At 50.9% G+C, this 27,126-nt stretch overlaps 2 protein-coding genes across 2 annotated transcripts in view; one reads left to right on the top strand and one right to left on the bottom strand.

Moving 5' to 3' along the window:
* Rsph14 (radial spoke head 14 homolog) overlaps positions 1–27,126 on the top strand; it is a 76,707-nt gene that overhangs the window by 33,913 nt on the left and 15,668 nt on the right. The window lies entirely within an intron of this gene.
* Gnaz (G protein subunit alpha z) overlaps positions 1–27,126 on the bottom strand; it is a 53,019-nt gene that overhangs the window by 19,364 nt on the left and 6,529 nt on the right. The window contains exon 2 of the mRNA XM_027923420.2: positions 9,797–10,997. Within this exon, the coding sequence (XP_027779221.1) occupies positions 9,797–10,519 (723 nt within the window). The 5' untranslated portion in view covers positions 10,520–10,997. The remainder of the gene's footprint in view (positions 1–9,796; positions 10,998–27,126) is intronic.

Below are 27,126 nucleotides of genomic sequence, written 5' to 3'. Positions count from 1 at the left end.
AACTACTCCAAACCAGGCAAGGGTACCTATTGTATGGGTGAGGCCACTGGGGTTGGGAGAGGCTCATCGCCCTGCTGAGCCCCCTCAGGGTCTACACTCCAAAGCAGACACTTCCCTCTGCCATAACACCACACCAAGCACAGGCACAAGTAATAGTAGATAACAACCCTGTCTTTTTGTGCTCAGGCTTAAACTGGGCCATGATCATAGAAGGGAAGAAGAAAATGCATCATTACAGGATTTCTGTCCATTTCTTCTATAAGCACCTTTTTAACCTTGCTCTGTAGCCAGTCCCACTTTACAGTCGAGGGGGGCAAACTAGACAAGCTTGTCTGTGCTAAGGCAGAGCCAGGTTGGGTCTGACCTGGGGCTGTGCCCTCTTCTGAGGTCTCATCCTCAGGCTCCAAGAGAAGCAGGAGATGTGCCTGGCTTCATGTAGTGCAGTTGTTTTTCTATAGTTTCTGTCCTGCTGGCCATAGGTGGGAAGCCACCAAAGAACCACAGGTTGCCTTGGTTAGTATTTCCAGTGTCTTGGAGCCCTGGGACAAAAAAGCCAGGGCCTGCGGCTCTTCAGGAATGTTGAGCAGGTCACAGGGTTTCCAGCTTTCACTTGTCGCTGCTTTTGGAAGGCCTGTGAGGAAGGGACTTGCCCATGACCACTCTCTGGCTGGGCTAAACTGCCCTGAAGGCTCCGAATCTCCTGGGTCAGGATGTTGTCCAGCTTCTCCCTGGGTTACTACAGGCCAGGTAAAGGTGTGTGGGGCTAGCCTCATTGGTAAACCTGAGGCCATGGGGTCTGGGGCCCTGGGAAGACTGTCCCAGGTTTTATTATTAATGAAATTAGACAAAGTGTTGGAGTCAAGGAGGCATTTAGCATGGGTACAATGAAGACCAGATTAGTGTGACATATGGCCCAAGCTCCTGTGACCAGCACTTACCTCCTGCACAATTTGGAGACACATGTAGGGAGAAGGGACACTTTTCACTCTGACTTGGTCAATGCTGGGTGTCTCTCTCAGGGCCCAGTGCCCTCCCCTGGCTAACTGCCATTCTAATCCCTCCAGAAACTAGACAGTAGGAGCCTGTGGACCGTGGGGAGCTCCACGAGGCTCTGTGTAGAAAGCCCTGTGCCCTGTCAGCACAGACATCTTTCTGCCCCATAGGGTGAACCACAGGTATCCTGCTCTCATTCCTACCCCTCTCCTGTTGTTCAGGGCCAGCAACAGAACTCCCCTGAGTAGAATCCCCAATACCCAGGAGGTAACACCAGGTCAGTGAGGCCCACAGTGCCCTCAGCCTCCACCCTCAAGTCTGTTCTTGATAAGTGGAAAAATTGTTTTTCAGTTCTTAGATTATACAAATCCCTTAAAACAATAATAATCAGTGTCTTAAAACTCAGAGCTGTTCTGATGTGTGCATAATGAGCAGGGCTAATGCACTCAGGAAATTAATTACCTACTAGCCAGGGCAGGCTGAACAGAAGCAGGGTGGGGAGCCATTCAGCCCTGAGTTTGTGGTACAACCTGAGAGGGGCATCTTTGTGAGTATCCAGTGCAATAGTCTGGTAAGCAAAAAATGCAGACTGGGAATGAGGCACAGGTCAATTCCAACTCTATCACAGTGTGTTCTGGTAGCACTGCTGGCATGGGCAGTGTTAGGGATTGGATGTGGCACCTGGGACCTGATCCTACCTGGTACTTCCCTGCCCCTGATGCAGAGTGCCTGACGGGGCCAGCTTTCCCTGAAAGATGCTGTGCACAGTACTGCATTCTTCATGGCCCCAATAGTGCCCACAGCCTTAGGGCTGGATTCTGTAAGGTCCAGATCAGATCACCACCCTGTCTTCATCCCAGCAAAATCAAGTCCTGCTCCAGATGTCTAGGCCCTCTTTTCTCTTTCAAGTTGGTCGCTGGGGCAGAAGAGGTCCTTCCAGCCTCAGGCCTTTTCTGGCCACTTGGGAGGAAAGAAATGACCCTCTGTTCTTAGACTGGGAGCTCATTGGGCCTGGAACCTGCACATACAACATGTGACTGCTTCCTGAATATCAGAGGGCTTGTTTTCTCTCAGATGGAGGACACAGGATGGCCCCTAGCTTGAGCAGATGGCCTCATAGTAGCTGATGACAAAGAGAAACCAGAACTCTCAGTTTGCAGGTTACTTCTCTGTGCAGTAGGATGCTCTTAAACCTACCCAGGGAGAGCAGGAATAAGGGTCAGAATAACCATGAAGCCACTTTGGACTCTAAGACACTGGAAATACTAACCAAGGCAACCTGTGGTTCTTTGGTGGCTTCCCACCTATGGCCAGCAGGAGAGTGGGACAAATGTGAATAGAAATAATATATGGGGTTAGTGGGTAAGAGGAGGGCAGATAGGAAGGGCAGCAGAATAGAATAAACATTATGATTGATGTATGTATATAGGTGACTCTATGACCAGTGTGATCCTGCATCTGTACAATTAGAAAAATGAGAAATTATACCTCAATGATACAAATGTATGAATTGCCAAGATCATTGTAATGTCATGTGTAGATAATAAAAAAAATGGCAAAAAAAAAAAAAAAAAAAAAGAGGAGAGCAGAAAGACAAAGACACTGTTCTGTTCTTCAAAAAGATGCAAACAGTGAATCTAATAATTCACCATTAAGCTTGACTTAGGACAGTCCCCAGGGTTGGGGACTTGCCTATGGTGTGCTGGTAAACATTTAACAACTGGCTTTGGTAAGGGCAATGTGGTATGGGGGAGCTGATTTGTAGAGCTTGCCAATTTCTGTGGTATAATTACTGCCACCTGGCTGATTTAACACTGTCAATATGATGTCAGCTAATAAACTTCCTAGAGATTGAAAAATTACCTCTGGTAAGGTATATGAGTCAGCTCCAGCCCTGCACTGGACTGGTATGGAGAGAGGGAGGCTCTGCCACTGCTAATCCCTAATACCCTGGTCTTGGTGCCCTTTTTTGCAGAAGAGGTGCTTTCTTTCTTTCCTTAATGTTTATCAGTGCTAGGCAAAAGACTGACCACAACTAGACTATAAGGAAGCCCCATCCATGTACCAAGCTGGCTGATCTCATGTCTTAGTAGGGTCATTAGTCTGAGAGATCCAAGGACCACTATGGACATCCCAGATACCCACTACTTACTTATCTATCATCACAGTGAAAAATGGATTGATGGGGTTAGTGGCCCAGCGGCTACCCAGCTGTGTTCAGTGATAGCCTGTATCCAGGGAGTGGTATCTAGTGACACAGCAGGAGGTGACTGACTACCACAGAGGGACAGCTGATACACTCAATGACAGAGCTAGGTTTATAAGGGTAAGGAAAGAAGGATAAATGGAAAAGCCGTATCAGAAACCCAAATCACCACACAGGTGTAGCTGAGGTAGGAGAGAGATCTATTAAAAATCAAGTACCCAAGCTCAGGTGTAGGCTTCACCCCACCTTTTGGCCAGTGTCTCACTGAAGATCAAACAAGGGTAAAGAACTACTGCATAAAGGAGCTAAGGAATGGTTTTGCAAGTGGAGCTCCCACTATGACAGGGAAGGAAGGACAGAAATTGTTATTGATAGAGGCCTCTGAGGCTGTGTGTCCCCCTGACAGCAGAGAGGAGGTCCTAGCTCAGTGATCTGAAATGCTAGTTGGCAAGCACCAAGGACCTGGTACCAGGATCTGTTTCCTTCTCCAGCATCTCCCACCTATCATGGACCCGAAGCCTAGATTCCTGGGCAAGCAGATATCCACTACTTACTGATCACAAACCACAGGCCCAGAGCAGCTGAAGGCCCACCCAAGTGACAACCAGCTAGCTGCAATCTTCAGTTAGGACAAAAATGAAGGCTGGGAAGTGGAGCCAGGGATCTTGGGTTGTGGAGCGAGTCACAAGCACCTCTAGGCGACCAGTGGTCCATCTGTGCATGCATACTTGGCATGGTGGGGGAAATGGCTGGGAAGATTGTGTGCTATCTGCTCCCTACTGTGCACCTGCCTCCGTCTGGCCCTCTCTGCCTCTCATCTCTGTTGTGTCACCTCTGGGGCCATCTAGTCCTTGGGAACTGAAGCCCTTCTGCCAGCCTGCCTCTGCTTTGGCTCTAGCCCAGGAGGTCCCCACTGTCCCAGGGTTGCAATGATTTATGGTTCTCATGGACAAATTTTGTGTGCCAGTTCCTGGCACAACATGAGATCAGAGTGGGCTGCTGGGAGATCAGTGCCCAGAGGGAGAAGGGCAGTAGGCTCCTGGCGGGTAAACTGTGCCTCTCTCTGGCACCCCATGCAGACAGAGGCACAATTTTAGCACTAGATACTATCACTAGAGCTATGCCCTGAACTGGGTCAGAAGCAGGAGGCAAAGTGAAGACAGGCTATGTCAGGGCTCCCTGTGGTCCTACCAGACTGGTGGTAGTGGTGGTGGGGAGGGCTGGTCCAGACACCCACTCATGTCTTGAGCCCTGTGGTGACTGCCCTCTATTCTCCCTGAAGGGAGGCCAGTTATATAGAAGCACCCATGGTGGAATCCAATCTATACCCCCAAAGCCCTCTGTGGGGCACTCCTGCACCCATAGGATATGGGGTTGGTAGGTAAATAGGAGATCTCTGGAATCCCCAGGGGACAGTGCAGGGTCCTCCCTGAGAGTCAGAGATAGCCCTGGGTCATGTAATGTAATCTCTGAGCCTCAGTTCCTCATCTGCAAAGCTGGCTGGTTAAAGACACCAAGGGACCTATAAGGTCCTTTACCATTCCAGGTCTCTGTATACCAGGGAGTGGGGAATCAGCCATACCTGGGAATCATCCACACCTGGCTGTTTCACATTTATAATCCTCTCATTTGGCTGGATGAACCAATTCCATTATCATCAGGTGCGAGCTGTCTTACTGCAGATAACTTGCATCTCCCTCAGCACCTTATTTCTTGACACAGCTGTTTAAACTCCACTTTTAAAGCACTAAAATCACCTTCCTTTACAATCTGCTTGACAACCACAGTGCTAGGGTGGCAAGAACACACTATGTTTGCAGGACAGTCTCCTCAGGGGCACACACTCCCATTAGGGATCAGCACCCCTGGCTGCTGGTCAGTACTCTGGCACTACAGTTTTCTCCAAGCCTGCCCACCTTCTGCCCACTCCACAGTGCCTGCTGAGTGCCTACTAGTGCCAGGGCCTCTACCCACAGCACAGGCTGTGGGTGGGTACCAGTCTATCCTCAGCAGGTGTTGGGCTGTTGATCTGTAGGGTGAGGGAAAGGGCTGCCCAGGGCCCCAGGACCACTGCTCAGAGCTGGGCAGAGGCCACCTGCTTGGAGTCTAGATGCTGTAGTTTCCACCACCTGCAGCATTTGACTCCCACAAATGAATGTCCTTGTATCCTGCTCTCCCCTCCTTGACACATGCTGGCTAGTTGTCTCTTGGACAGATGGTGGGGCAAAGGTTCTCCCATGGTGTTTTGTGGTGGCCCAGTCTGCCTCTAGGGCCCTAGTGGTACCACTGGTTCTAGATGAAAGCAAAACAAGGGTTACCCCTCAGAACTGTGCCTTCTGGCTCTGGAAGGAAAGGGCAGGTGTCCCCAGAAGCATGAGGGTTTGTGGAGTAAAGTAGTGGCTGTGTTGGTATGACTGTCCCCTGCCCCTCAAGCTCCTTGTGTTGCTGTTAGAATCAGGCTCATGCTTATGCCCAGGGCCATGCACAGCAGGCACGCAGCAGGCACACAATGGGCTTGCCACAGGGCTGGGAATGCTGACAGCTCTACTGGGAAATGGGCAGCAAGCTCTCTGTAGGTTTCCACATTAAAACATTTGACACTTTACAACCAGGCCTTTTAATCTGTCCCTTTTAAAGAATTCATCCACCATTAAGCAGCCAGCAGAGTCCATCAGCTGATCTGCAGGGGCAGAGGTTGGAAACTAGGCACCTGCCTTCCCACTTCCCCAAGGATCTCACCAAGTATGCTCTAGGTCCTGCTTCTGATGGGGGAGTGAGGACACATTCCTGCTGGTCACAGTAATGGTCATCTCTCCACATGGGCTGCTAGATGCCAGTGTCTCCACTTCTCCTTGTCTACAGTGGTCCTGAGGCCAGAGTGACCTATCTCTGTCAATTGACACTTATGTAAATGCAGTAAGGAGGAAGAGCAGAGTCCTGGGCCTGGTTGAGTGAAAAGCCCAGAGTAGGTTCTTGGGCCTCTCAGGGACTGTCCTCATGTGAGAGGAAGCATTAGGGGCGGGAAGCTAGCTAGCACCATCCTGCACTTGAGCTTCAGTGCCTCCCCCTATGACAGAAGTAACAGGTGCTGCTGCTTCACAGGATCAGTTAGGGAATGGTGCCTGAGAAAAATCCCCATGCTATCCTGTGTTTTGGCCTCTGGTGCCATCTGGGGGGATACCAGGTGGGGTACTGGAGGCCCATCCAGCTTTAAAGCCCAGGTACCTACCAGGACTGCAAGGGGACAGGGTCTCAATCAGCTCTCCCATTAGGGACCAGCACCCTTGGCTGCTGGTCAGTATTCTGTCACTACATTTTTCTCCAAGCCTGCCCACCTTCTGCCCAATTCTTCCTGGAGACAAGAGCGGAATGCTGGCCAAGGGCAGGTATGGTTCCTTGTTTGCGCTTTGTTGCCACAGTTCATGGGTGGCTGGGAATCCGTCTGCCCTTGCCTCCAGGGTGCTACCCTGTGCTTGCTGCAGCCCTCACAACCAGAAGCCCAGAGATGCTGACACTCTCCTTGGCAACGTGCTGACGTAGGAACCAGCAGGCAAGCTGGGCGGTGGGGGGGGGGGGTGCTGTGGTTTCTTCACCAGGCATGGGGGCAGGGGGTACCACAGTCTCCATCAGAGGGAAAACAAGGCCCCAGAGATGAGCAGGGAAGGAGTGCTGTGGAGGGGCCTTGTCCAGAGCCTTGGCACTGGACCCGGAGGTTTGTTTGGCTTTTGCAAAAATTAGCATGACTCATTTTTGGCTGACTTGCCTTTGTAGGGGCTGAGAGGACAGTTCAGGGCATTCCAGGAGGCAGAAGGTGGCAGGCTTGTTTTAGCCTCTGTGCAGGTGGAGTAAGCCCTGGCTCAGCTGGAGAGAGGTAAGCAGTTCTCACTGCCTGCACCACCCCATGGCAGCCAGCTGGAGGAATCATGGGAGGGTATTGTCTTTCCTCAGCAGCCTGTTTGTTTTCCATCCCCAGATATTACTGGTGGAGCATGAAAGGTCAGATCCATTTGGAATCCAGTGAATTTCCAGTTTTGCTTGGGTTTCTCATCAAGAATTTCCTTTTCTGGTGAACAATCACTTCCCCAGGCCTGTGGAAACCAGGGTGGTGGTGGTGGCAGCTGCAGGCCCAGCTGCCAGCCCCTTTATTTAGAAAATTCCCTGAACATCCCAGAGCCTGGTTCTTTCACAAGGCAAGCTCAGGCCTCAGAGAGATCCCCATGGGGGGTAGGGCTGGAAGAAGGCTAGAGATCAGGGGCCCACCCAGGCCTCCCAGGGCCTGCCCCCAGGAGCTTGCTGGCTTGTGAGCAATGACCCACCCTGCAATGAATGATTCAATGAAGGAGTGTGCACGCACTGGATAAGGTCATGGAAGGCCACTTAAAGGAGTGTCACTTGGGATGAGCCCTGGCGGATGGGGGAAGAAGACAGGGATGGTCATGAACTTAAGTCTGGGCAAAGCAGTGCTATGAGAGCAAAACAAGCTGTAAATGGCAGAGTAGAAAGAGCAGAGAAAGGCATCAAGGCAGTAGGCATGGGCTAGGTGAAGTCAGAAGGGTTTGGAGCAGGCAATAATTTGGCTTTGGGCCTGTCTTTTGAGGTCATTGGGGCCTCTTCCTTGTTGACAGGTTTGGAGAGCAGAGGTGACTACTCATCTTCCATAAAACTTAGGGTCCAGGCATCCTGCCTCCTGGGTGCAGGCACACCTTGGGCACAGCCAAAGAATGGGTCTGGGAGCCAGGCCAGCACTGAGGGAATTTGCCATGTCCACCCTGGAGAGGATGGATGAGGCATCCCCCAGATACAGATCTGGAAGGCTTTTGAGCAGAGTTTTTTGTCAGCTCCAGGAAACAGTAGAAGATACCTGGGGCAGAGAGCCAACAGCCTAAACCTGTGTGACTAGCAGCCGCAGTGTGGCCAGCAGACCTGCCATGACCTTGTCCTTCGGAACAGCCCAGCCCAGGCACTTCACTTTGCCTCATAGCCTGATCAACCCCAAGCCCTGTCTCTGTCCACAGTAATGTTTTATAAACAAAGCTTGACCTCCCTCATTTGCTGGGATGTCACCTTTATCTAGAACCACTTATGATGCTCAAGTGGGGGCAGCCAGAGAAGTAAAAGGGACTAGAAGATTCAAAGACCACTCACTCACTGACAGACATGGCCTGTGAATAGGGCCATAAGCCACCAGCCTCTTGTGGACTTGACATCTATAGCTCCTTACACCAGCCACTGAAGCCATCAACTCCTGGACACAGTAAAGGGAATACCCTTAGATATATAAAGAGGAGAGAAAAGAGGTGAATCCTGCCTTCTACTTTTATACTGACCTGACAAAAAGGCCTCAGACCTTCTCTGCCCAGAAAAATGTTCAGGAACCCAGCCCTCCTCCCTTGGAGGCTACAGAACCTAAGTTAGAACCCTTGGATGAACCCAAAGAATAAAGCTATCACCTGCCTTAATAAGAACAGATGAAGGAAGGAGTCCATCCTTGCAGCTGACCCTGGAGGCCCAGTGCTTCAAAGGGGATAGGACAGACCTTCATCTCCCAGCATGATGGAGGTTCCATGTTGACAAGGTCCCCTCACCAACATCATTACTGCCCCCTACGCACCCACAGCTCCATTCATGGCTCCTTGAGGGACCGTTCCCCCCCACCCACACAACTCAAAGGCTATCCCCCCCTCTTTTTTTTTTTTTTTTTTCCTCAGTACTGGGCCTCACACATGCTAGGCAAGCCCTCTACTGAAAAGAAAGGCCTTTTTCTCATAAGAAACCTGTCCTTAAGAAAAAAGCCTTTGCTTAGTGCTCCTGCCAAGCACAAAAACCTCTTTAAAGCAAGAGATGGCCCTCAGGGTGGGGCAGCCCTGGCCACATCCATCACTTCCACTGTTGCTACTCCAAGGTGCCTGGGAAGATTGGGCCTTCTATCTCAGTTGGACCGGAGCATGCTACCCACCATTTCCTTGCCAGGGGCTTGCCTCCCCATCCCTCTCGTCCTGTGGCCTTTAAGGCCTCAGTGCTTTAGGCATGGGTATGATTTGTCCACTGCACTGAGGTGAGGGTAACCTTGCAACCTGGTCTCCTGGAGTCAGCAAGAACCACAAGGGCAGTATGATTTGCAACAGGGAGAGGATGGCTATAACTGATTGTGGGGGTGGTATCCCTGCTTGGTGTGTTGCCAAGGAGTATGGCAACATCTAGAAGGTGTCAGAATATCATGGGTCTGTCAGAGCATGGTCACCTAGGTCAAAATGAGTCCCCCAAGGCCAGGGCAGCTGTGGAGAGCTGTTCTTACAGGGAACCTTTGAGGGCCTAGCATGATCCTACCTGCCAGGAACCACTCTAGGACTGACATCCTGGCAGAAGTGAAGAAGTGACCGTAAGGTCCTATGATTCCCACAACATCCACCACACTCCACAGTGTATTTCCTGAGGACAGAAAGAGGGACACACATGGCCCCATCACATTAGAGCAGACATGTATGGCTAGATCAGGCATAGTTTCAGTTCTGCTGCCCATAGCCTCTCCCTGTCCAAGGAGTGTACCTGCTTCCCTGGACGGCAGGAACAAGCCATGAAAACCTGGGCCCCACTCACCGTCTGGTTATCCTCATAGAGCTTCAGGTCATAGCCACTAAGCTCCACACAGAAGATGATGGCAGTGACACCCTCGAAACAGTGGATCCACTTTTTGCGCTCTGACCTCTGTCCGCCTACATCTACCATCTTGAATGTGAGCTCCTTGAAGGTGAATTTGTTCTCCACAATGCCCGTGGTCATGTCCCGGGAACGTAGGATGTCCTCAACAGTGGGAATATAGTCAGGTGCAGCAATGCGCTCCAGGTCATTCAGGTAATAGGCTGCATTGTCCTCCAAGTGGTACTCACTGGAGCGGCCAAAGCATGCCTGTGCCCCAGGATCAGCCCACAGCCGCCGCATGACACCCAGCAGCTCAGGTGTGATCTCACCTTTGCTCTCTGCGGGGCCTGTCAGTGCAAACAGCTGCACAGCATCGTAGGCGCGGTCAGGATTGTGGAAGTCTATCTTGAGGGCAGCCAGGGCCCGGATGATGCGGGTCAGTGAATCAATGGCATTGTAGATGATGAGGGGCTTATACTCCTTGCAGGCCTCCAGGTTGAAGCCACCACTGTGAATGATCTTCATCTGCTTGACAATGGTGCTCTTGCCTGAGTTGCTGGTACCCAGCAGGAGCAGCTTGATTTCACGGCGTTGCCGCTGACTCTCTGAGCGCAGGTGGCGGTCGATTCTCCGGGACCGCCGCGCTGCCTCTTTTTCCTCTGAGCTTTGCCGACATCCCATGGTCCGGCAGCAATAGGCCCAGATGTGGGGCACAGATAGGTGCCTCTCCCTCTTGCCACCAGGTAAGGATGGCTGCAGTGAGGAATGTGAGATGTGGGCTGATGCGCCCAGCAGACAAGAGTCAGCTACCCTGGGAGAGTTCAGCACTGGGTGTAAGGCCAGGTCATATCACACTGCAGCCCCTGCCCCAGTGACTCTTCTCCAGCTGGCATGGCGCTCCTTGCAGCGGGGCGGTGGCCGCACCCTCTCCTCTAGTGACACTCCACCTCCCTTGTCAGCAGTGTGGTCTGATTTGCCGTAGTCATTCCCTGTCCTCGGCCACGGTGGGAAGCCGTCTGCTTGCGTCTGCCTAGGCTGCTGCCTTCTGGTTGCTGGTTGCTGTGGCGATGCTGCTAAGCTCGGCTGGAGGGCCCTGCACTCCCTGTGGCCCCCCTGCCTCAGGCTGCTCCGACTCCCAGCAGTGCATTCGGCCCTTCACCTGCCAAACAGACAACAGCATGAGCCACCCGCTGCTCCTCCCAGCCCCACCTCAGGTTGGATAGGAAACTGGGCTCTGAAAGCGCGGGAATGATCCATTGACTCCCTGCTCCTCTGGCGTGCTGCAGGATTAGTGCCCAAATCACAGCAAAACAAACATGTCTGGCTGATGCCTACCCTTCTACTTCTCTCTTGGTTGGTCCAATTTGTCTGAAGCCAGGTGCACAAGGAAGAGAAGTGAGGTATACAAGGCCTCTGCCTATCTGCACCCCACGCTGAGTCCTACCCACTGGACCCTGCAGACCTCACCTTCTCTGAATCTCCGCATCTGAATAGGATTCAATAATATGATCCTGCTGTGATGCCCCTCTGGTGCTTTATTACCCAAAGGTACCCACGGAGCTTAGCCTCACCCTGTTTTACAGTGGGGTTCTGGCTATGACCCTGCCTGGCAGAGGCCCAGGCTCCCTTAACCTCAGGTCTGGGATAAATGGATGCCTCCCTGCCTCTCACCTCCTCTTGCAGGGGCTGGGTTACCTCTCCTCTCACAGAATAGGATATGTGCCAGGAGGGAGGTCTGGCCATTGACTTCCCTCATGGGTACTCTGTGGCACCAACCTTAGGAGTAAGCAGATACACAGGGACCAAACCAGGCAGAGGCTGCAGACCGTAGGGATAAATAACGCAGGGTACCTAAGTGGACAGTGGCTTGGGGATGGCCTTGAAGAATAGGCAGAGGTGGTCTTACTTCTGGTTGGGCGAGAAGTAAGGATGGAGGCATGGGTCAGGGGCTAGCAGGTGGGCAGGGTCTGCAAGACAGGGCACTATGCTGAAGTCTTGTTGGGGAAGGCCAGGGTACCTCCCAAGGACAGTGGGAATCGCTAAGTCTAGGCTATGCATGGTAGCCCAAAGTCCCCCCTCCCCAAGTCTGAGGTGGAATCTTTCACTGACCCTGGCTGGGCCTAGGCTATAGCATCCTGTCGAAAGCAAGGGAAGGGGCAAACCCCAGAACACTCCTGTGACCTGCTGGGTGGCTGGGCCAGTCTTCCTCTACCAGAGAGCTCAGGCTTCTGACACTGACTGGGAGCCCATGGAGGCACCTGCAATAGCATAATTCTTCCCTTGCCTTCCCTCCTCAGCCATTCTGCCATGACCAGCATTCACTCCTCTAATATCTCTTATGGTGGGCCCTGAGGTGGGAAGGCCTGAGGCAGACAAGACCTGCCAGCTAAGGACCTCACTCTGTCTATACTCCTAGGTGTGTTAGCTTCCAAAACTCAACCTGCCCCAGCTGCCTCTGCTTTCCTTACCTTCCTTGCTCCAGGACCTAAAGAAAATCACTCTGCTCTCCCCACACCAGCTGACCTCTCCCTGGCCAGGTTCCACCGCCTACCCTGCCCTCTCTTCACTGCTACCTCCACAGAGGCCCCCAGCTAACAAGTGACATACATGACTTTGTGTGCTGATGCAGCCTCCTCCCTAATTGGGGGTTCCAGGTGAGCAGGGCCCATCTTGGCCTTGACCCCAACATGAGCAAAGCAGTGCTCTCCATGTGGTGGGCCCTTGATAGGTGCTGGGGATGAAAAGAAGAAAGGAAGAAAGTGAGGCTGAGCAATCTTCCCACATTTCTGCAGTTCCATCTGCCAGGCCTCCATGGAAGAAGAGTGCACCAGGGAACACCCCAGGAACATCTCTGCTGAGAGCAGTGATTAAAAGGGTCATTCAATGAGGCTGAATCCCATTGAGGTTGAAATTATGCCTGAGAATGGAAGCCTCAAGAAGCACCTTGAGATGGTACAGTAGATGTCTAGGAGCACCTGCTTGAGTGTAATACATGTAGTGTACTCATGTGCTGGAATGCACATGAGGTCTGGGCGCTAGTTCCCTAGCAGCAATGAGTTCAGGGTTATGGAACCTCAGCAGAGTTTTTTTCTCTTTTGTATTTTATTGTATCTTTTATATTTCCTTCAATGAACTAATATTAGGAAAAAATCTGCAAACAAATGTAATGGCATTGACAAGCCCCTGTCTTTAATTCACATCCGGGGCTTGCTTCTCTCTGCTATGGAGTGAATGTTAGCAAGGTCAAGGAATCCTGTGACTGCTCTTTTGTCCCTGCTAATGACTTAATCCCATCTGACAACCCCTTGGGATGGAAAGGGTGTGAGCAGACCTCAGCCTGCTATGCTTCTGGGAGCACCAAGGCCCTTCCTGCCAGTGCCATCATTCTGGCATGATTGCCAACAACCTCCACTTGGGAGAAGCCTGCCTGGGGAAGTCCCTGTCATCACCATTCTTTTCAATTCAATGTTTTAAAATCCAAGATACAACCAGGCCTGAAATGATACAAATGCCAGTTGGTAGCAGACCCTATCCTTCCTTCAGCTGGTCAGTGTTGGGCAAAGATTGTCCAGAAAATAAGTTTCTCCCAAATGAACCTCCCAAGCTGTTTGCTGCTACCCAGGAAAAGCAGGCTTGTGGCTACCTTTGGAACACCCTGTAATGACCCCATTCTTAGAACATGGTCTAGTACAGGCAGGTAAGATGTAAACCTCAGAACTGGGATTCCTGGGGGTCAGGTGAGGGAATACTTTGCCTTGATGTAGAGTTGCACCTGAACAGACTAGGCCACGGGCCATTTCCTGGCAGTTCACACTTTCTCATCTCAGGTCCCCATAAAACCCCCACCCAAATGTGGGTCTAGCACAGGCTGTTCTCTGCAGAGCTGGATCTATCACCTCAACTCTCCTCAGGTTGCTCCATCTGTAGCACCTCTTGACTGGCCTCATAGGTCGGCACATTTGTAGTAACTCCCCGCCATCAATTGGGTGCTTCTATCTTCCCCCTTCTCTCCCCCATGCTGCTGAACCTCTTTGTTCTCTGCATCTTGTCCTATCTTTCTGGTCCTTATCTTTGGCTGGGATTTCCTTAAAAATGAAGAGGCCAGGGGGCTGGGGTTGTGGCTCAGGGTAGAGGGCTTACCTTGTACGTGTGAAGCACTGGGTTTGATCTTCAGTACCACATAAAAATAAATAAACAAAATAAAGGTATTGTGTCCATCTACAATTAAAATATATGTATGCTGGGGATGTGGCTCAAGCGGTAGCGGGCTTGCCTGGGATGTGCGAGGTACTGGGTTCGATCCTCAGCACCACATAAAAATAAAATAGAGATGTTGTGTTCACTGAAAACTAAAAAATAAATATTAAAAAATTATCTCTCTCTCTCTCTAAAAAAAGATGTGTGTGTGTGTGTGTGTGTGTGTGTATATATATATATATATATATAGATAGATAGATAAATGCAGAGGCCATGTAGTGCAGGAGAGAGGTAGGCATATGGGCAGAGGGCTACTCTTGATGGTCTCTAGCTCTGTGAGCTGGGCAGGTTGGTGTGGGCAGAGTCCCTGTACAGGTCACACACCAGAGGAGGAGCACACTCAAAGGGCCTGTGTATTAGGGATGGCAGGGATGAACCATGGTGACTACAGAACTGAAGGGTAGTCAGAGTGACTGGGCATAGAGAGGAGAGAAGTACAGATGAAAGGAAGGGGCACAGCAGAACAGAAGGGTGGTCAGAGTGGCTGGGCACAAGGAAGACAGAGGTACAAGGTGAGAGGACAGAACAGAAACCTAGCTGGGGCCTTGGTTTTCCTTCATCAAAGAGAAAAAGCCACTGAAGGGGTTTAAGCCACATATGCAGGTGCATGTTTGTGACAGTGATAGGTATATACCTTTGGGTGTGCACATATAGGTCCATGTCTGTGTCTACGGTGGATGCATGTGTGTGGACCCACCTGAATGTGTCTGTACAGCTGCATGTGTACCAGGGAAGATGTGTTCTGAGAGCAGAGGTACCTATGAAGGGGAGGGACTGGCAGTGGTATAGCAAGTGGGGTTGAGATGATGATTCAGGGATTCTCTGTTATACTTACTTACTGACCTGTGGCTTTGAGCTTGACACTGGGTGGAGGTGGCAAGTCAGGATTTGAGCAAGGAGTTCCATGACCAGCAACCCCAGTGGCTGCTGGGCTAAGGCCAGACTGGCTCCTGCACAAAGACATCCAGGTGAGAGGGTAGCACTGTGGGTGAGGGCTGTGGAGGAGGATGCAGCAAACAGACACAGACACAGGCTATAGGCTATAGGACAGGCAGTGCCTGGTGATAAAGTGGTGACTGTGTGAGAATAGGGAGGTGTTAAAGGCATCCCAGGAATAGTCAGCAGGCTGGGAGTGAGGCCTTTCATGGAGAGGAGATTCTCCAGGAAGTGGCAGGTGTTGGCAAAGTTGTCACCTCCCTGTAATGTGGGACTCTATTCTGCTGTGGCAGGGGATCAGTACAGATGTGTGGAATGATTAATCACTGAGTACTAGCCAGCCCTACCCGTGTTCCACAGCAGCAGAGCTTGAGGCACATAAAGCATGATGAATTCACCAGGCCTGAGTCTGCAGCCCCCCTGCTTCCTCCCCCGTTGTCTTGGGAAACTAGCTCTCCTTGATCAATGGCTCTAGACAAATTCTATCCTGACCTCTGAGAGGTCTCCTTAACTCATCTACCTAAAGGTTTCAAGGTATAATCCCCAAACCCTAAGCCCATTCAGGGACCCCTCTCCTGAAAGCTCCTCACTGCCTGTGTTCTCAAGGCCAGACCCTTTAGCACACACAGGGAATCCCTTCAGTATCCTGCCTGCCTGCCCCTCAGGCCTCTGATCCTGGTCCTAGTTGACTCCTGGCAGGCTGGCCTGCCCTCATATCATGTTTCCCCTTCCCCAGACATGGCCCTCTCGAGGCTGCTCTTGGAATAGATGTGGGTGACAGCCCTGAACCAGGGCAGGACATGGTTGTGGAGGGATGGTGCTGCCACTTCTCTCAGTGTCTTGGCATCATGGATGCCCTCCGTATCGGCTGCTACTGCTCTCCCCTGGCCTGTCCCCACAGCCTGTGATTGCTGGGCATACAACCTGGCAACACAACCCTCATACCCATGGCTGTCTGTCTATACCCATAAGGCAGGGCTAGGCTGTGGGAACACAAGTCACTAACCTGTCCCATATCCCTATCCAACCTCTCCCCCTAAAGCCTCTCCCAGGGCCACTCTTCAACAGCCAGGAAAGTCAGCTCTCGAAGTGGGGGAAGGCAATCCAAAGTCAAGGTCACTGAGGTATCACTGCCCAAGCCAAGCTAAGCCAGGGAACTCTTGGGTAGAAAGGCTTATCAGCTTATAGGCTAGGCTCCTTCGCTACTATGCCCCACTTCCATGGGGACAAGCAGCCCAGACCCTCACTTCTCCAGACCCTGGCTACCTATTGGCCTCCCCTTTGGTCTCCCAGGAAAGCTTATTCCACACTGAGCCTGGGCCACTAGAAGGGTTGATGATTCCACACACAGGCCCACCTAAGGGAGGTAGTTTAGATTCACTAAGGAGATGTGCCAGCACTTGGGACTGTGAATGAATAAAGAAGCATGGTCATATCTCTGAGGCCCACAGAGATCGTTCAGATGGCTAACTCTGCTGGGGACAATGGTTAGGACCCCAAGAAGTGATGAGTGGCCAGGCAACAAGGCCAGCAAGGCAGTGAGAGGCCATACACCCAGCACAATGATGGGTTCCCAATTTTCCCCACTGCTTTTAAACCTTTGGGAATTCCCACTCTGCCCCCAGCCAAGGCCCTGGCTTGGAGTGTGTCAAGCCTTAGTGCAAGGGATCAGCAGTGCCTCTGGTTCCAGGCCTGGGGGTGACAGCAGGAGGCATAGCCCTCATTATGAACTGATGAGCCCTTTCCAACCCAAGACAGCTGCCCTGGACTACCTGTACCTACCTACCCCTGGCCCTGCCCTCGAGTCCCCCCCATCCCCCCATGGAGGCTGAACTGCTCAGGGAGCCCTAAATGGGGTTATGACTCAGCACTGCTCACCCCTACCCCAGTTTGCTCAGATGTCTCTGCCCTGGCAGTGTGGCCCTTCTACTGCCTAGAGCTCTACCCTGGCACCCAACGGCTGTTCTGTGATGACCTGGAGAGAGCAGAGGGAGGTTGGCCTGGTGGCAGCAGATGGAGCTCACTGTGTCTGTGATTACAGGCCCTTCCCGGAGAGGGCCCCACCCCACAGCCAGCCTATGTCTCATGGTTTGCAGGATCTGGCAGGAGAAATGCATGTGGAGTTCCCTGAACCCACACCTGAGGCACTGCTGGTCTTAGGTTGCCTGAATCACTAGTCCTAAGGTGCTTCCCTTGCCTCCCAGGCTAGCATGAGAACCCGTAGGCCCAAACTTATTCAGGGTATTTCCATCTCCTTTTAAAGAGTAGGTCTTCTCCTTTGCTCTCTGGACCCACTATCCCCTAGTCAGCTGTTACTAAGTGGCTCTATTTTAGAAATTGAAGGTCCGGAAAAGCATGTGCCTGCGGCTGCCACTGATAATCAGTTTCCTTCCCTCTTAATAAGGAAACATTTTCCACTGCCCTTTTATGCCTGGCTTACTGGCATTGTGCTTTCTGCTTTCAACTGACATACTGAATGTTTCTCTCCTGCCCAAGTGTTATAGCTGTCATTCGGTTTTCCCAGAGCCAGGCTTGGACCCACAGGGACCTTCTCCACTGCGGTGGCTCCTTGGTGGTCTCCGAGGAGCCAGGTGTCCTTTGTGCTGCCCACCTCTTCTGTCATTTCCAACTTCCCTTCCCTATCAACCCGGACTCTTCTCAGGGTGAAAGGAACTCCACAAATGCCAAGACAACACAACTGGAAGTTTTGTCTCTCTGGTCAGATTCCCACGCCAGTCTTGTCCCACACATCACTATAATGGTCCAATCACAGTGCAGGGAGGGTTCTGGCATACTTTTCATGGAGGTGTTTCCATGTGTGTTCTTCGATAATTAGGGATAGCTGTGGGTTAGACTCTGGGGAGCATCCATTCCAGGAAGACTGGGCATGGCAGGATCAGGAAGAAGGCTACAGATCCCAGCCATAGCTTGGCTGTGCTTTCCATGTCTAAAGCATGCCTCCATCATGAGGAGGAAGGTACACAGGAAACCTGGGCCCAACAGCCCAAGGCTAGAGATGCTGGGGACAAATGTACTTTCATCCACATCTGTCTGCTACCACTGCTGTGGCATTGGCCTGTGCTGGCATACATGTTATCTTGCATGATATGCTTGGGAGGTGGCCATAATTTTGCAGATACAGAAACCAAGATTTAAATAGAGGAGGGGATTTCCTTGGGGTCACCCAGCTGAGAGTCTATAAGGCTCAACTTCCATCAAGCTCTCCACCTCTTGGCACCCTGACATCACAATCTAACATGGCTACATCTGGGTATCACCTGCTGCTATTTACTCAATGTTTTTCTTTAAATGGATTCACTCTTTTACTTAAATAACTGTACTTTAAATGGAAAGCCAGAGTCACTCACAACAGACAAAAGTAATCTAAAATATAGAACAGCATAAAGGAACCGCTTTTGCTGCTAGCTAGGGCCTGGTATCTGCACAAGAGCCAGGTGAAGCCACTCTCTGTTTGTTAAATGGTGGGGATTAGAGCCTGCTGGAGGTTGTGAGATTTTCTCACAAACTGGGATTTTCTCCTTGAAGGAAAAGGGTTGAGAGAAAAATAAAAGGATTACTATCTTGGTAGGAAGGGTTAGCTCTGTTCATGACTGCCCTCAGGCCACCTTGTATGGTCTGGTAGCTGCACAGCCCCCTGTTGAGAAGCTGGGCTTTGTCCCTACTAGCTCCTGGGGACACAGAGAGGGTGCACAGGAAGCCTAGGCTCAGAGGCTCTCTTGGCTATGACACCCAGGGATGGGACTCTTGGTCTATGGTGTCAACACAGTACTTCTTGTCCTTAGGCCAGAGGCTGCCTCTTGTCTCAGTAAAGTGGGTCAATCCCATCCTAGCTCAATTCCACTTGCTTGTTCAGCAGGGTACCTACCCTCCACCACTTCACGCATTACTCCTGAATAACTCAGTATGTGTGTCTGGGCCCGAGGTTAACTACCCTCAGATCTCTGTGGGCAAAGTGATCTATCAGCCCACTGAAATCAATATTCGCTCAGAATCCAACCCCAATGTGTGCCACCCTGCATAGGGCAGCGGCACACGGTGGGGGGGGGGGAGTGAGCTGAGTCTGTGCATTAAAGAGCTTATACTCTGGTTAAGAAGACCATAAGTAAAAAGACCATAAGTAAGAGAGCCAGGCTATTACTGATAAAGATAAGCTCTGTGGAGACAAACATTCAGCAAAGATATAGAATGGCACCAGTCCTCCCTGGTTGAGGATGCAAATAGCCTGGGCAACTCCTAGAGCTGACCCCAGACAGGGCAGATGGGAATTCTGTAAGTTTCCTGTGGCTCATGGCAGCCTGGTGGAGGGTATCCTGAAAAACATGTCCACCCCTCTGAGTAGGGGGTTCCAAGCCTGAGTGCTGTCCCTGAGAAAGCTCAGGGAAGAGGATTCCCATTTGGGGAAGGAGGCTCTTACTTGGTGTAGGTAGCTGATGTGGATGGGCTGAGCACCCTTGGGCAGGACTGTACAGGGGAACCAGGACAGGACAGGGGCACCAGGACTCCTGGAGCAGCAGTTTTCCTGGATTAGGGAGAAGCACTTCCATGCTACAGCACATGATGCCATTCAGACATGCTTTGTGAGGGTAGAACACAAAACCAATGTGCACTGGAGTGAGCTGGGTTGGGATCTGTACCCATGTTCGTCTTGGAGGTGGGGACATACGTTCATTGCTTTTCTAGTTTGGCCATATGAAATGTCTTCATTGAATGGCTGGCTGTCCAGCTCCTCAGTGGGCCTCCGTGTAAAAGACAAGACTCCCATTTCTCAAGACCACATCCCAGCACTGAGTAGTGCCAGCAAGGAGCAGGTGTTCAGTGAGTGTCAATAACATAGCTACATACATGCACACTGCCTTTTGGCTTACTTGTGTCTCTTCACCTGCCCAGTGTCACTGTCTGCAAGAAGGGCCTGAGGGTTTTACGTTTTTGATACAGCACGTATTTGGGGACTAAAAAGTTACATCTTTCTGAGGAGATAAAAACTCCTGTTTGCCCTGATGTCAATGACAATGGACAAGGAATGGGGACAGGCTACATTCCTAGGAATTGCTCTTTGGGGAAAGACAATCTGCACACCTTGCCCCTTCCTTCCTGGTTCCTGCTTCCATGGCTACATCTCTTATCCCCATGCCCACAGTGCCCTGCTCCACCCTATTTGGCTGAGAAGCCCCCTTTCAAACGACTCAGGGAGAGCCTCCTTCCCTTTGAGCTTAGTGGACTCAGTCTGCACTCACAACTCAGCCCAATGTAACCTTGAACCAAGTGTGGTATATGGCTAGGTCAGTAGTGGGACTTAATCTCACCCTGGGAAGAGAAGGCAGAGATATCTACACACAGGCCCTTACCAGTCTTGGAGCCGCTGGCTCCTCTAGAGGGGCCCTCCCTGACTGTAGTGTGTGTGTGTGTGTGTGTGTGTGTGTGTGTGTGTGTGTGGTTTCCTCGGGTTCCCCACAGCAGGTTGGTCTGGGTTGCTACCCTGACTTCTCTCCCCCAGTTGCCAGCTCTACTTCCCTTGAAGCAGGTGCTGTGTGAAAGATTTGCAGAGCAGATGGATGGGTAGATGGATGAACATCAAAATATGTTTGTAAAAGAAAGAGCTCAGAAGCTTCCCCAGCACTCCCTTTGAGCATGTCACCTAACATGACCTCTTCTAAATGTCTGTGGCAGAGGAGTCACAACGCAGTCCATACTGAAACTTAGGCCCTAAGGTCTCTGTTGACCCATGAATAGCTCCTGGAGCCCTCATGCTCCTAGGATTCTGGGACCCAGCTCTGTTGGGATTCTACGGGCCCCACTGTCTGCCTGCCTCCATGCCCAGGCTTCCTTTGGTCCTCTTGCTCCTCTCCACAAATACTCCTCAAATGGACATTATACCCACCCCTCTAAGAGCTGCAGGCCAGTCCCTTATAGATCCCAAACTCAGCAGTTTCCAGCTCCTTCTCCTGTGTGGGACAAGAGTCCTCCTGAAGCTTCTGCTAACCGCTCCACTCATTCTCCCACCATCCTGGAGCTTTCATTGCAGGAGATTCTTGCTGCCTACTCCCATCCTAGTCAGATCCAGCCCCTTTGGAAACACCTTTTTGACCACTTCAGACATTGCTAAATAAGATGGGAGCCTTTGGGAGCAAGGGCAGGGGCAAGTGTGGGCTCTGCATGCAGCACACCCTGGGCTAGGGCCTTGGCAGCCTTGGCTCTGGGTAAATTATTCTGCTGGTCCTGTGTGGCCCTTGCCCCACATCCTTCCATGCTATAAAGCCCCACACTTCCCTTCCCTGCATGTTGCCTCTGGAATCTTTCACTGGGGTGGTTTGGAAGCTCTAAGGATCCTTTGCCTCCTAGGGAGAGGAAAGGAATTTTCAGGTTGGCCTGTCCTGGGAGTTCTGCTATGTTGCCATGCATCCTCCTCCTATTTTTCAGCCTCTGTGGCCTTGTCTCTGCTGCAGACCATGGTTTACTACCTTTTCAAGTAGACTGGTCTCCCCTCATGCAAGAAAACAAAAAACAATAACAACAACAACAACAAAAACAAAAAACAACAACAACAACAACAACCAAATAAACCAACTTGCAGATTCCAACATTATTATAGGAATGTTTCTAATATCCATTAATGACTGAAAGTTGTCATCAAAGTTTGGGCTGCTGGCTGGCTAGCCTACTGAAATGTGAGTTATAGCAGGGAGTCCTAAGAAATGATATATAAGTACTTTAAAACAGATACCCATACATTTGCATACCAAGGTCTGGAAAGGGCTGAGATCTTTTTCTGGAGTACAGGTTCACATTCTGATATTGCTGGCACTGTCCTTATATAAACCACAGCACACCTTGTGCCATATCCAGTTGCTTTTTCCACCAATGAGGTGGCCAAGTTATCAGAATAGATTTTTAAGACTTCTTATTCCCAAACTTCTGTCTCATCCACATCAAACTGACCATAGCTTCTGAGGCTTTCTGAAGCATCCATTTTGATTTCCATAAAAGCCCCCTTTATGCTCATTTTCTATCAGTTTATGTAACATTCAAGGATGTAACTATAGTAAGGAAAAACTGTATAAACAGGTTTGAGACATCCATCCAACTCAGGGGTATGAGCAGAAATACTCAGGGGTGCTCGGCCTACCACTAACACAGGCCAGCATGCTTCACAGTGAGAATGGAGAGCGCTCATTTATCCAGCAAGTGCAGATGACACAGAGAAAAAGGGCTTTTGCTTGCCAAGCTTTCTATAGTGCTTGTAAATGACTTTGCATTTCATTTATCACAAAATCTCCCCCAAATATTTGAAAAATGATAGCATGTGCATGTGTAAGATATTACTGATTCAGGCTTGGGAACATGTGACTTTGTGTTTGTGGGTTCTTTGTAGTCAGGTGGGACAACTATGTAGTCCTTCTGCCTCCTGGTCACTTGGGCCCAGACCACAGGGTTAGTTTCTCCGTGCTGCCCTTACAACCTATGGTCTTGGCACCACAGGCTGGCAGCAGGTCTCCCCTTAAAAACAGGCCTCCTTTCTTTGTCTCCTCTAAGCTCCCTGCTTATTTTGAAACTAGAGTTCAAGCAGATGGTAGGAAGGACTAGGGTTAGTGTTCCCCCATTTGCAGACAGGCTCCAACCCAACTAATGGCTCTGCCCTAGTTGGGCAGGTCATAGCCTATCAGAGTCCCTCTGCTAAAAATTGACATTAGATGACCAGGGAGGCCCTTCCCTGTGGCCCTGTGCTATCTTAGCTCTGGACGCCCTCTGCTATGTGTCCAGTCTTCTGACCCACAGCCAACAAGGCTCAGTAGATGAGAGGTGACAGCACTACCTGAGGAGCACTGACTTACGAGGCAATGGAGCCAGATGCCTCTCTAGGCCAGAAGTAAACAGATAAATTAAAATGGAAGGTTCTACCTATCATGGGAGCTGTGACGGGGAGGAGGGATATGACAGTTAAGAGGTAAGGAGCTTCAATGGGAGCCAAAGGAATTGCTGCCTGGGGCAGCTATGGTCCCAGGATCCCCCAGCCCTGGCTTCCCTAGGGAAGGTTAATCGCTGACTTTCAATGAGGCTCCTCAGCTGGGTGGGAGTCTGATTTCACCATTCTGGACCCCTGCAATTTCCTGTCCTTACCTCTGAGTGTGATACTCCCACCCTCAAACCATGGTTAGACTCTCTCTGGTAAGAATTCCATGGGGCCAGATGAGTGACAACTCCTTCCTAGGACCTTTCCTATTTCTCTGCAGCCCCTTTCTTCTTTCTCACATCTGGAAGGTATGCAGCACGCCCTGTCTATCAACTTCCCCTTTTCTTCCTTGCTCTGGCCCACAGCCTTCTTCCCAAGTCTCCTAAACTCACTCATGTATTAAGACCAGCTCATGCAGGCCACCAGCCAGGAAATCAGAGGCTCTCAAAGAAGTACAGATTCCCTCCACCCTCTGTCTCAGGAAGAGCCCAGGAATATGCATTTTTCCAAGCACTGTAGGTCCTTCTGAGGCCAACAGCCTGGGATTCTGTTTCAGGTAACTCTCAGTAGCTGGCACCAATCCTTCTGCCTGTGATAGGCCACCCCCAGGAGTGTCCAAACCTGCAGCTGCTGCTGAACCCATCCTGATCAGGTCCTTAAGAGGTAGAAGTTGAGCAGAACATTCCTGTACCTATGATCAATGGAGGCATAGCATCAGGAGAAACCAACAGAGGAGACAGAGATTCAGGAAAGGGCCAGGGAAGAAGCTAGGCACAGTGAGATTCCAGCCGTCTTGACCGGACCCCACAAGGAGCTCCGGAGGCAGAAGGACTACATAGTTGTCCCACCTTGAGGGAACTGGGTAGAACCTTCCAGGCATCTCTAGGACAGGAGACATGAAGGGCTTGAGGGCAGAAGTCTGATGAGGGGTGCAACCATGAACTATTGGGACTGTACTTGGTGACAGTGCACCCACAGGAAGGAATCCTGGGGCACTACAGCATCCATAACATGCCTGGCATACCTTCCTTCTACCTTCTTCCTTTCTAATAGGGTCTGGAGCCTCAGGTCAGGGCTGGGCCTGGTTGGTCTCAAGGGAGCCTTCAGCTGACCTTCTGACCCTGCCCATTACGAGACCATTGAGCTCATCATGCCCAGCCAGCCCCTCCTCTGGCAGTCACTTATCTATCTCCTTGTTGTTCCCACCTCCCTGTAAGTGGTGCTCTACCAGCAGACAGGGGGCTTCTCATAAAAACAAGAAAGGACATATTTCTTTTGTGCTTGAAGTTTTCTGTCCCTTGCCATCTCACTTCAGAGCTAGGGTCATAGTTCTTCTAGGGTCCCGGGCTGTGGACTAGTCCAGCTTCTCCAATTGCCTCCCACTATGCTCTCTACCTCCCAGAATCTGCCACACTGGTCCCTTGCTGACCTCCCTACTGATTCTCCAGCACATACAGCTCACTCTCAACTCAGGGCCTTTGCATTAACTGTTCCTTCCATCTAAAAAGCTTTGTCCAAAGCCAGGTGGCCCATTCCCCCCAATTCAATGGCTTGGATGTCTCCTCCTCAGGAGGCTACCCTACTTATCCTATTTACAACAACCCCAGCCTACGCCACATATCTTGGTCCACAATGTTTTAGCCCACAGCACTGTCCTTCTCTAACACACTGCTGCATCATTCACTTAGGGTGGGCACTATACCCTTCCCAAATTATGCTCATAACAATGCAAACACCACTGTTTGCTCCCTGACACATCCCACATGCCTACAAGGACGTGGCATAAAGCAGATACTGTTAAATCAAGCCCAACACTTTGTAGTGATTGAATGAGGGATGGGTTAACTTGGTGAAGGGAGAGGACAGCTGGGGATATCTGAACAATCTTCTGAAAAGGCTCTTGGTCTTCCCTTGGATAGACACAGTGGATGGATGGCTAGTTGACCCTGATGCTGCCCCACTGCTGAGCTCCCAGGTTCAGGATGTCCCTCATCTTGTAAATTCTTTGGGGCTGGATTTCTATTGCCATATGGAAAATGTACCCCTACCCAACCCTACTTACAAGCCCCCAGCCCTGGCTGTCTTCTTGTGCCAGTGACAGGGACATTTCCCCAAACCTGGACTACCAGAGTCTGAGACTGAAGTCCATCCTTCTGCCCCAGAACATAACCAGAGTCCAAAGTCAAGTAGTGTGTGTAAGGGGCAAGTTCAGTCAAAGAACTGAGCTGAGCAGGGATGAGATGCCGGCATGGCCATGATGCTCCCTGGAAAAGGTAGGTAGAACTGGGAGGACAAGAACAATCTCATCAGTGCCTCTGTACAGTCCCTACCACAGGGCAGGGCAGAGCTGGGAATGTGCGTGTGTGCATGGTGTTATCGTAGAAGAAATCGATGCCTGGCACCAGCCCAGTGTTTAAGGGAAATGAATAGATTTTGGCCGAGGACAAAGAGAGTTTGATTAATCAGAAATTGGATAATGGAGGCAACACTCTAATTATTTTTCTTCCTAGCATTTTATCGAGAAATATGTTTGCACAGCATTATCAGAGGTAACAGAGTGGGTGAGGGGGGCAATCACACTAGAGGAGACCCTGGCTTAGGGCAGGCCACCCACACCCACACTCACTAATGGGCTAGATGTCAGGCCAGACAGCCAGGGTCCTGGTAGTCAGTCCACAGAGTCATAGGAAGCAAGAAGGGTGGGTAGTGCAGGCCTGCTGGGGCAACTAAGGCCAGAAAGGACATGCCATATAGGGGAAGGAGAGAGGCACAAGGGTAGGCCCTCAGTCAGCACAAAGCCCCCAACCTTATGACCCCTCTCCACCCTGTCCTGCCAATTCAAACCCCACTCATCAGGCAGGAGCACCAGCCCTCCATGGGACAACCACCAGCTGTGGTCAAGTTGCCTTTCCCATGGGTCCAGAGCATGCTGGAGCCAGAACAAGGGAGGTAGGTGTCTAATTCTTTAATACTTTGTCAAGGAGGGTCTTCAGAGCCCACCCCCCGCCACCAAGAATTTGAAAAGTTTTCTCACCCAGTGAAACCTAACAGACCCCCCTAAAGCCAAGGTCAGACAGGAGCACTGGGCTCTCCACAGGATACAGAGACTAGGTCTCTCATACCTTTAGGTCCCCCTGGTCACTCTGCTGTTCCTTATTCCAATGTTGTCCCCACTCCTATAACATCTACAGCCAAAACCACACAGTTTTGTACTCTTCTTCTGTGATGATCCTGTCTATGCAGATAGGCAGGCTTCTTGGAGTTCCTTGCTGGAATAAAACTCAGTGCAAGACTTATAACCAGGAGGAGGCTCCTGAATCTTCAGAGCTTAGTGGTTGAGTCAGTCTCACTCATTCACTTGCTCATTCATTAATTCAGCAGGTCACTAGGCCTCTAGGTCAGCAGGTCACTAGGCCTCAATGTGTAGAGAGAAGCTACACTGGGCCAGACATGGGGCTGGACCCAGGGGCACCGAAGGGAACAAAGTGTCAGCTGAGATGGGAACAGACATTCAACAATGACCCAAGCTGCTTGACACTCCAGATGTCAGCTGGGGAAGTGTTGAGGAAAAAGGAGAGTACTTACATAATTAGGGGGGTTAGGTCAGTGTTCCCAAGGAATAAGAGAGGGAATGAATTAAAGTTGCTAGGCAAGAAGAGGAGTGCAGTAGTGAGGCTGGTTAGTTGTTGGCAAATGTGTCTAAATCCTGTCTCCTGGACCAATTGTAGATATTATTACCCAGCCATGACTGCTTCCTCTCTGAGCCACAACATAGCCTTAGAATTCTCTTTAGCACAGTGTGCTTTGGGTGGTCACTCCAAATCTGGAATAAGAATTGAGAACTACATCAAAGGCCCAGAGCTTTTGATTTAAAGGTGAGGAAGGCTGGGGGTACAGGTCAGCAGTACAGTACTTGCCTAGTATGCACAATTCCCTGGATTTAAGCCCTAGCAATGAATGAATGAATGAATGTGAAGAAACTGAGGCTCAGAGAGTAAAAAAGACTCACCAGGGTCATCTTTATAGGCAGAACCAGGTCTAGGGCCTTGCTTTGCACCGAGCTGCCCTGCATCCCTGACTGACAGGCCGTTCCTTGACCCTGGTGCACAGGGGTTACCTGGAAAGG

This window comes from Marmota flaviventris, chromosome 1 (genome assembly GCF_047511675.1).
Source record: "Marmota flaviventris isolate mMarFla1 chromosome 1, mMarFla1.hap1, whole genome shotgun sequence".
Lineage (NCBI taxonomy): Eukaryota > Metazoa > Chordata > Mammalia > Rodentia > Sciuridae > Marmota > Marmota flaviventris.
Note: the sequence above shows the minus strand (reverse complement) of the source record. Positions and strands in the feature narration are given on the sequence as shown.